Genomic DNA, 10,662 nt, shown 5'->3' with positions numbered 1-10,662 from the left:
CACACAGACACACACATATATAGACACGCACACGCAGATACACAAACACAGACACACAGACACGCACACAGACACACAGAGAAACATACACAAGATTCAAATTCTCTATTCAAAATGTTACAATTTTAGAAAACGGAGAAAAGAGAAAAATAACCGGGAGGAAAACACCACACAATGTTTTCTCATGGTCCTCTTGGGGAAACAGCACCATGGTTGGCGTTTTTAAACGTGTTCTACTTTCCGGACCTCCAGGTCTTTTCCGACGAGCACGTATGCAGTCTTTTCTTAAAGGGAAAGGAAGACGAGGCCTAAAAATAGAGCCCCTCCTTCCTCTTAGAACGGTGGCACTTGCCAGCTTGTCTTTCCTTGACTGGCCCCTGGAGGGGTTCCGTGGGCTCATGAAGGGTGCCACTCGAGTCCACTCTGGGAGGTGTCTCAGACTTGAGGTGCAGCACAGGGGCCCTGAATAGGGACTCCTTGGGGTAGGGAGTGTCTGGGGCCCCCTGGGCGGGTGGTACTCACCCAAGACCAGTGTGGGCCAGCTGGAGATGCGGGCTTTCAAGCCCTGGTAGAAGATCTGGTGCAGAAACATGATGGTTTCGCTGAAAGAAGCAATGGGTAAGCTCGGGCTCTGCCAAGGAGTGAGTTCTGTGTCCCCCACCCTCACCCCCTGCCACCAGGGCCCTCCTAGCCCAGCCCTGCTGAGGGGTCCATGGGACAGCGCCAGAGGGCCACTTCCCGTGGAAGTCTTTAGCAGGAAATGTCCTTCCCACGTGAATCTTTATTCGGAAACGCGCTGCAGACCCCATCATGTAATTTGTGGGCCTGTGCAAAATGAAAACCCGGCCCCATGTTCACAGATTATAAAGGGCTTCAGGGTGGCACTAAGAGACATCAAGCTGAGGCCCAACCAGCTTCAAAAAAGCCAGCCCTGCCCATCAGTCGCCCAGAGGTGCGGTGTGTGTGCTGGGACAGACCGGCCCTCCTGCCTCCTGGAGCCTCCACTTGCTGGGGATGCCCCGGGGCGTCTCGGAGGAACCCAGTTCTGGGCACACGGAGTGAAAGCCACTGTGGATGTGAACAGAGCTGGCTTAGGCTTGCATCCACCTTCTGCCCCTTCTGAGCCGTGTGACCTTTGCCCAGATGCCTCACATCTCTGAACCTCAAGGTCTTCGGTGTAAAATCTAAAGGGGCAGGGAGGTATTCGGTAGTCAATGGGCATTCCGGAAGTGCCAGTCCCCCCCACCATCCCAGTCTGGGACTCTAAGTCACAGAAACACAAGGAGCCAGATTCTCTGCTTTCCAAAGTTGCTGGCAGCCTACCACTGGTCTGGACTGCCGCCTTTGAGGCCTGGGCTACATCTGCCGGCCCCTCTCCCCACTCCCCACCTTTGCTCCCACAACTCCCCAACAGCTGCCTGCTCCTCAGAGAGGCCCTGGTCTCCAGGACTCTGAGACACCTGCTTCTTCCCGCCTCCATTCATTCCTCTAACACAGACCTGCCTGCTCCCTCAATAATCAGGCTTACCTTGGGCCACACAGGGTAAGCGGGAGGGGTTTTGTAGGGCACCACATTCATGTATAGGGAAACCGAGGCCCAGAGAGCGGGGCTGGCTCTCCCAGGAGTCAGGGGGCAGGACTGAGCCTCCCTCCTGGGAACCTGTCTTTCTTGTCTATGAAGGTCTCCTTTCGGCCCCTCCTGGGATAGGTTCTCAGGGGGTGTGCGCTCCGCTCCTTTTGCCTCTTGTTTCCCTGAGCTCTGTTTGGCTGCTGGAGGTGCCCGGTCGGTTGCAGCGCCCTGGAAGCTGCCAGGGCAGCACTACCCTCTCCCAGCAGCTCCTGAGGGCAGCCCCTCCGCCGCTCCACACCCAACCTGGGTTCTCCACATGGGGGCCCAATAGCAGGGGGCGGGCACCACCCGGGCCCGCTGTGGACAAGGCCAGGTAGCAGAATGGGCGGGAACTCCAACACCCCAGGCGCTCGTCCCCTGAGCGTGGGTCTGATCCTTCCGGATTCCTCGTTATCACTCCGGTCCCAAGAGGAAGGCCCTCGGTGGCTACACACCGATTGCTGAACTGATGATGACGTCTGCATGCTCCGCCCCAATCCGGTACCAAGGCGCCATGGAATGGCCCTCATTTCTGTCTGACCCTGGCCCCTGAAGTAGTCTGTTAGATGGATAAACAAGATGTGCCGGTTTAAAGGACTCTGCGTGCAGGAGCGTGTGCAGAGGGGCGGATCTCTGATCTGGGGGTGGGGGTGGGTCAGGGGGCCTTCCTGGGGGTCTTCGAGGGATCGATTCTCTTCCCTCGGACAAGGAGGCGGACCAGAGGACCTTGCACTGCCCAGCATGGCTCGGGGGGCCACGGGCAGGCGGCTCCAGCAGGAGGCACTTGGAGGTAGGAGGAACGCACCTCCTTCAATTCCAAGAGCGCACGGGCTTGTGTAGCAGCTTAGCGGGAACATCCTAAGCCAGCACACACAAAATAGAGTCAATGAAGCTTCTACTTTTAAAGATTTTTTTCAACCACCTAGAAATTACCGTTGTGCCTCATTTAAGCAGAAAAAGCATCTGTTTGATTTGACTTGCTTAAAAAACAAATCATTGCTAATGGGTGGGTTGGACATGTTCCCATAGGTAACAACAGCTGCTCAGGAGTCCTGATGGCGTAGTAGTTCCATTGGGCTGCTAATGGCAAGGTCAGCGGTTCAAAACCTCCAGCTGCTCCGAGGGGGAAAGACGGGGCTTTCTACTTCTGTAGAGAGTGACAGTCATGGAAACTCATGGAGACAGTTCCCCCCTGTCCCTTAGGGCCGATGAGGGGTCGGCATCGACTCGATGGAGTGGGTTTTTATAGAAGTGTAAGCAGGGCAGTGGTTGAGTTCGCAGAAGAATGGGGCTTCAGAGCGATGGGGGAAAGATGTGATGATTTGTTCCGTACAGCTGTCTGGCCCAGGAAAGCACACACATGCTTCTGCTTTGTCCTACAGGGCCGCTAGGGGTTGGAACAGCCTGGATGGTGGTAGTGTGGTTTGGTGTTTGGATAAAAGGCAACATACCAGGCATGTAGTTTCTTAGCATCTTGTAGAGCTTTACTCATTCATTCATTCCGCACATGGTTGCTCAGCCCTTACTAGGTAGCAGGCACTTGGCCAAATATCGACATTCCTGCACGGGACCCCGACAGCGATGCAAACACATAGTCCTCACCAAGGCCACTGGACACACCTCTTGGGCTATGTCTGGGCTTGGCAAACAACACCCAGGAGCCTAATCTGGCCTGGCACCTGTCTCTGTACATGGATGGCCTGCAAGCTTCGGATGGTTTTTCACAGTTTTAATGCTTTCATGCCCCAAGGGCAGAGGCGTGTCCTTGCAACAGAGACTGCGTGGGGTGCTGAGTCTAGTGCTGAGTCTACCGTGCTTGCTGATCCTTCACAGAACAGGTTTGCCAATTCCTGGTCTATGTGAATGGTGCTTCCTGGATTGTGTGGTGTGTGGCAGGGGCGGCAGTATCCTGCTACTTTGGCCCTGTCCACAGGGAGCTTAGAGTCTATGGGGGAATCTAGGCATGAAAGCAATTATTATTTAAATGTGCCTGATGCCACAACAGGGCAGCACAGGGGGCCCTAGGAGTGCATAGTCATGAGGCACCGAGTAATTGTGGCAAGGGAGTGGGGGCAGGAGTTAGCTATGGACATGCCACCCAGGGAGAGACTCAAGAAAGAGTAGGAGGTAATGGATGGCCTGTCTGTAGTCCCACTTGAAGAGTGCTTACCATGCCTTCCTTGAGCTCAGAAAGGGACATGACCCGCCCAAAGCCACTTCAAGATGCATAAGGCTCGGCCAGAGCAAGACAAAATCAGTCTTCTTGTCTCAACTCCTGCCAAAGACCTTTTATCAGTCAGTCCTCATGGGTTTAAAATCCTGTCCATCCCTACTCCCTAGGCCATGCAGACATGACCAATCAATTGTGACACTCACCCATTGAGCTGGATATGGCCTTCTTGTCTTTCTCAACCCAGGATTCCAGCCACTGGCAGCCAATCAGATATAAACCATTTGCCCTCCCAGGGGCACCTCCCATTGTGGGGGAGGTGTGCAAAGCTGGGCGTGCTTTTTACTAAAGGGAAAGAGTCCAAGTCTATATGCTTGTCTTGGTTAAACAAAGCCTGCTGCAGCTGTTTAGCTCAAATATCTTTCCTCCCTGATCTATAAAGGACACAATCAGCACCCTCCTCAGCTCTGTGACATCCTTGATGAATCTGCCAATCTGGAGGGAGGCCTGGCTCCTCCCGAGGACCTCTTTTAATGAGCTACGGTAAATTAAATCACCAAATGAGCACCAGGTTCTTAATGTGGCCGTACATTTCAGCCTAAAAGCCAATCCAAGGCAATATTATGTGCTGCCAGCGTCTGCCGTGAGTGGCCAATGCACAGAGCGCTGGACTGTGGTCGGAGGCAGGGAGACTGGAGAGAGGGAAGCCCTGGGTCCCCACAGCACCTGGAGCAAACTGGAAGGCTGGGTTCACCTGCAATGGAATGTTATCTAATGGGGCAAGCAGGAGAGAGAGAGAACATTTGGAGCCTTGCACTGTCATAAGCCTCAGTCTGGAGAGGGGAGGGCAGTGGGGAGATTCAATCTCCTTGTTTAACGAGGCAGCAGGGAAGATGGAGATGGCGGGGGTCCCACTTGGTCCACCTCTGGATCTATGGACCCAGCACGCAGCCAGGACCACAGACGTGGAGCTGTTGGTGTTTATGAGTGAACGAGTGCCCCTGACTTTGGTGACGCTACTGCTGACCAACCCGTCCCTTCCACCCCAATCACTGCTGGGGTCCTTTAACAGGCTGGCTTCCTGTGGACAACCGGAAGAGAAGAACAGGTTTGTTTTCTCGATCCGATGCGTGAGGCAAAGGCTTCATGGATATAGCTTGATCTCTCTCTCTCTCTTTCTCTTGGGAGGGGGTTAGTATCCCTCAAGACACTCAACCGATGAATGAGTTCCAGTCTCCATGGACTATGCAGGGGTGTTCAGCAAGGCTGGGGCTGGTTTAAGATTTAGGGTCTGGGTTGAAATTGAGGAATGCATGGTAGTTGCCTGAGGTCCAGAGAGGTGAGCTCCCTCTCCTTATTCCTTTATGTTTTACTTGGCTACATGTTCTCCCTCATTTCTTATTTCTTTCCATCTTTGGGTATCAATATTCTCTCTACAAGGGGGCTTCAAAAGGCTTATGGAAAAATTCCATCATCTTATAATTTCATTTTTCCCCACAAACTTGTTGAAGAGTTCTGGTATCTACTTGTCTGTCATCCATCCATTCGTATACTCATCCATCCACCCACCCACCTACCTACATCTATCTAACATCTACCTACCTATATACTTATTTATAATTAAAATGTTGACTATATTCCTTCTAGTTCTAAATCTAAAACTAATCTAGCCCTTCATGGGCTAGTCCTTGGCTTTCCCAGCTCATCACTAAAACTGGCAAAGAAATATTTAGCTTCAGTGTACACACAATGTACATCATCCCTTAATGACATACTTTTTAAAAAGACCTACTGATTTCTTTGGTCTGGATGAATTTACATCTTCGTCGGGGAAGGTCATGCTCATCCAGGTGGTGGTATATATCAGAAATTAATTTCTCCTTATGACTGAGAATTATTCCATTGTACTCCAAGGGGGGCTCCGAAAAGCTTATGCAAGGAATCCCATTATCATGCGTATTTGTTGTTCTGAAAGATCGTGTTTCACTATGAAATAGTAGGACAGCCGACTCTGGTTAACTAGTTTTTAGTCAAAACTGGGTTCTTAGTACTCATCATTGAGAATCATGAAGTTCCTTGTTCTGGAAAACCCAAATCATAGAACGAAGGATGAAGACTGGATTAGCTGACACCCATATTAAATGTACATGGTTCATGTTTTCTTTAAAAGAAATAATTAAAAGAGCATAACAGGAAATCTCAGAAGTAACTTGCTGCTAATCTATACATATCTTGTATAAGAAAGGTGTGTATTGGTTTTGTTAAACCCTTGTTGCTTTTCTAAAGTAGGCATTTTTAAACTTGATTTAATAAAAGTGTTAATTTTGGGGGGAAAAGGTCCTACTGTCTTTTAATTCCACATTTCCCGGGAACTCTTTGAAGCCCCTCACACCCTCTGTTCATAACCACTTGGGTAGTTTTCACCCCTGGCTCATTTCCTGGGGGTGGCAGTGAAAGCAGCACTTTATGATACCACGGAGGTCCCCCTCCTCCCTCCTCCTGACTTGCTTTTAAAGGCATCCTACCGAATCCACTCATGTCTTACAAGATCAAGATATAAAACCGTGGGGTGAGTTTTCAAACCGCCTTTGAACAAAGGCATTCTGGCGTGAACATGCTTAGCCAAAGGCTTTGGGCTAAAGGAATCCCAGAGATCAACAGGGTCCTAACAAAGCTATGGAAAGAGACATACACACCAGGGACCACCTTTGTGGCTGAGGTGATTATGAGGAAGAGCCCTTCACAGTGTAGCAGCAATGGTCTAGAAGAAAAATACAAACAAGAGGAAAGGATGGCAAGGTTTCCTAAAGAATCCCTGAAACTCTTGACCAGGGCCAAGCCACTGCCACAAGCAGGCAGGGTGATTTAAAGGCGGGCATTTATTTCAAAGGGGGAGCCAGGAGCAGCCGCCTCTGCAGCACCTGCCGCTCTGGCTCCCCTTGGACCTGAACTGAGGAGAGTCCAGTGAGAGAGCTTCTCCCAGGCGCTGGCCGAACGGTCCATGGTTTAGTCGACACAGGACCAAGAGCTTCCTTCACACTGCCCAGCCGAATCGCAAATCCTGGAGTCTAAAAGACCAGGTGTATTTTCTGGGGCCAATGCTATCTACTTTCATAAAAAAGATAATATATACTTTCTTTATTTTAGTAATGGAGGTAATGGTATTCAACGTGCATATTAATGAGGAACGTTGTCAGCGTTACTGATCCAGGATTTCCAGAAGCTTCTGTGAGGCTACAGCCTGTCCCTGTGGGAGGCAGAGGGAATCATAGCACCTTCGTTCAGAAATACTGAGTTTGCCTGGCTCGCTCGCTCACAGCGGTCGAATCGGGTCGGACTCATTGTAAGCCTGTGGACAGAGTGGATCTGCCCCGAGGATTCTGAGGCTGCCACTCTTCGAGGTCAGAAAACCGCATCTTTCTCCTGCAGAGTGGCTGCTGGTTTTGAACTGCTGACCTTATGTTTCGTTGCCCAATGCATAATCCATTATGCCAGTAAGGTTCTGATTTGGCACCAGGCCTCCCAATCGTTGGGGGTAGGTAGTTCCTAGCTACATGAACTTGGGCTAAAACTTTTCATTTCTGGGCCTCAGGTTCCTTCCCTGCACTTCCCTGGGTCTTAGCTGAGACTGCTGTTGTTTCAGCTGCGCATCTGGTGGCCAATGCTGGGTGGCCCTTCCTTCCCACCTTGGCCTAGTGCCCCGAAGGGGAGCTCACCTGGGGGTGGGCTCACCTGTTCAGGAAGATGCTGCTGACGTCATCGTGTGTGATGGGCGGCTTCTTGGAGCTGGCGGCCATGCGCAGTGGGCGCAGGAAGTTGTTGACCAGGATGTGCAGCTGCTGCACGTACTCGGCCTCGGCCTCCAGCATGCTGAACACCACCTGGTTTCTCTTGCGCATGCTGTCGGCGTGCGGCGACCGGATGTAGTCCTGGATGATGGTCTTCCACTTGCGTCGGCACAGCCAGCCCCGCAGGAAGCTCTGCACCTGGGGCCCCGACCAGCAGAGAGAACCACCCGTTACTCCGCTGGGAGCCCCAGGCAGGGGTGCAATATTGGGGCTACACAGGAGCCCTGAGGCATCATGATTATGCGCTCTGTGGCTCTGGGGGTCCGCCGCCAAGGGGCGTCGTGGTGGGGTGCCCTTGAGTGGCATTCCACTCACAGCAAACCTTACGGGGCAGGCGGAGCACCCAATCGTTTCCTTCCTTTCTTTTGCAAACAGCTTTATTGGTGCATAATCCACACAGCACACCATTCCATAGTTCCAACACAGGTGGGGGGGGGGGAGTGGTATAATCATTACCACATCCATTTCAGACCATTTTCTTCTTCCTGTATGCATTGTTACTAGCTCCCTATCCCTTGGCCATGCCCCCAAGAAACCATTCATCCAAGCTCTATAGATTTACCTATCCTGATTTCATATACAGAAAAAACACCCAAACAACCCAATAAAAGGCTGAGAACAATAACCCTCTGGGGTCTCTAAGCTGTCATCCTCAGGGGAGCAGGCTGCCAGATGCGTTCGAAGTGCCAACCTCTCTGTAGTGGAGCGCTTAACAGCTGCGCCACCAGGGACCCTTCCTGTAAAGACAACAGCCTGGCAAACCCTGTGGAGCGGCACTACCCTGTTACATGGGGCCCCATGAGTCGGGATCGACTGGAGGGCACCCAATACAACGGGGTAAAGTCCTGGCCACCTGCTTCTGAAAGGACAACCATGGAAGCCTGATGGGCCAGCTCCCTGCTGGAACTCGTTGGGGGGGCGGCAGGGGGGTGATGAGTCCACACTGGCTGAGTGCATCGGGCTTGTGTACACGTGTGTGTGCTTCCACAGCGGGGCGTGCCAGGGAAAGAGCTCAGACCCGGACCAGGCCCTGCGCTGCTGCTCGCGTGACACCGGGGAGGTGGTTTGGACCCTCTGACCCAACTGTCCCACCTGTAAAGGGGAGCGGATGTGATGGGGCAGCTTCGACATCTCCTATGAGAAGCTGCAAGCGCTCAGACCTGGATCAGACCCTGCATTTTAACCAGAGCCCTCAGGCTGCATGAGAAGCACTTGCTGAAGCGGGGGCAGGGTGGCCCTCGCCTCCAGGAGAGGGGGCTTTGCCCACGGATGGAGGGTTGCCAGGCTGTGCTGGGCATGGCTCACACCTTCTCTGTCTAATGCTCCCAGAGCCCACGAGTCTCCATGAAAGCTCGTCTGGAGAGAGGGTGATTATCAAATTGAACACAACATGGCAAATTAATTAATCTCATGCTTGGGCCTGCTCAGCGGCTCTGAGTGCTGGCGCGGCTGGAGCCTCTCCCCCTGCCTCGGTGGAGGAAATGATGGGGCACTTTGCTCCTTGTCAAGTGGCCTCATTTTGGCAAGAACTTGGGAAAGGGCCCCGAGTTCCAGTCACAGAGTCATTTAAGGTGCGCCTGGCTTCCAGCCACCCCATCCCTGAGCTGTGTGCAAGCTTGGGGTCCACACAGGGAGGGTCCTGGACAGGGCTGAGGTGGGGGGTTGGGGAGAGGCCAGAACAAGGGCAGCAGATGGAGCTTGGGTGGGGGGACTGGAGTCCCGCTCCTCTGGGGATCACCCACTGGGGGGACCAGGCAGAGTAATCATCCAAGGGGTGCCGGCCACAAGCAGCAGAGACCCAGCTTGCCAGGGGTATTGGCCATGGGGAGGGGAGGCCTGATGGGAGCCCCAACAGCCTCCTCCCAAGGCAGGAGGGGCTTTCTCAGAGAGGGCGGGGCTTGCCCAGAGGCTCCCCAAACCAGCTGCGGTTCAGTCGCCCTGACTCATGGCAATCCCCCGTGGGGCAGAGTAGGACTTTGCTCCACACGGTCTTCAATGGCTGGACTTTCAGAAGCTGAGAGCCAGGCCTTTCTTCCAAGTGTTTCTAGATTGGCTCCCCCCTCCAACCTTGCAGTCACTGCTGGGCGTGTGAGCCATTTGTAGCACCCCGGGGTTCTCAGAGGTGAGCTCGGTGCGATGGGAGCTGGACTGTGGCTGATCTTAAAAAAAAAAAAGTGCCCCAAGCAGAATGGTTGCTGAAAGAGACCGGTAAGCCCAACGATGCCCGAGCAAACGGGGACCAGCCCCTTGGATGGGCTAGGCTTGGTCAGGGTGGCACATTCACATGCTTGTATGAAGGTGGCAAGGTAAAGGTCATCTCGGAGGCAGTGTCTTCTCGACTGTGGTTGTCTGGGGTGGCGGGGCGGCGGCCTGGGGCTTCTCCAAGAGGCTGTGTCCCCTAGCGATTGAACGCATCAGTTCTAGAGCTGGGTGGCCAAGCTGGGAACGTGACTGTGCAAACATTTCAGCTGTGTGACCTTGGGCAAGTCCTTGCCGCTCTACCTCTCGGCTTCCCCATGTGGGAGGTGGAGCCAAGCATAAGCCCCCAAAAGGTCGACTTCATCTCCACAAACACCTAGCAGAGTGCCTGGCATGTGTTCGCTCTTTCTGTTCTCGAGGAATCAGAAATCCAGATTTTTACATGAGATGTTTAGCTTTTAAAACACTGCCAACAAGTCAGGGTGCAGTGTAGCAACGATGAAACATACAACTTTCCTCGAGTTCCTAAATGCTCCCTCCCCACCACCCAGCTCCATCATGATCTCAATTCTACCTTACAAGTCTGGCTAGACCAGAGGATGTACTCTGGTACAGATAGGAACTGCAAACAGGGAATCCAGGGCGGATGATCCCTTTAGGAGCAGTGGTGAGAGTAGTGATACTGGGAGGGTGGAGGGAGGGTGGGCTAGAGAGGGGGAACCAATTACAAGGATCTATATATAACCTCTTCCCTGGGGGACGGACAACAGAAAAGTGGGCGAAGAGAGACGTCGGACAGGGTAAGATATGACAAAATAATAATTTATAAATTATCA

At 52.8% G+C, this 10,662-nt stretch overlaps 1 protein-coding gene across 1 annotated transcript in view; it reads right to left on the bottom strand.

The window, feature by feature from the left end:
• The window catches only part of RASGRF1 (Ras protein specific guanine nucleotide releasing factor 1), an 86,370-nt gene that overhangs the window by 53,662 nt on the left and 22,046 nt on the right, over positions 1–10,662 (bottom strand). Inside the window, exons 4-5 of the mRNA XM_045285692.1 lie at positions 7,512–7,765; positions 523–602 (exon numbers count right to left, since the gene is read on the bottom strand). Coding sequence (XP_045141627.1) covers positions 523–602; positions 7,512–7,765 — 334 coding nt within the window. The remainder of the gene's footprint in view (positions 1–522; positions 603–7,511; positions 7,766–10,662) is intronic.

Source organism: Echinops telfairi, unplaced genomic scaffold (assembly GCF_000313985.2).
Source record: "Echinops telfairi isolate 266 unplaced genomic scaffold, ASM31398v2 ScPeMD7_7475;HRSCAF=8513, whole genome shotgun sequence".
NCBI classification, from domain to species: domain Eukaryota; kingdom Metazoa; phylum Chordata; class Mammalia; order Afrosoricida; family Tenrecidae; genus Echinops; species Echinops telfairi.
Note: the sequence above shows the minus strand (reverse complement) of the source record. Positions and strands in the feature narration are given on the sequence as shown.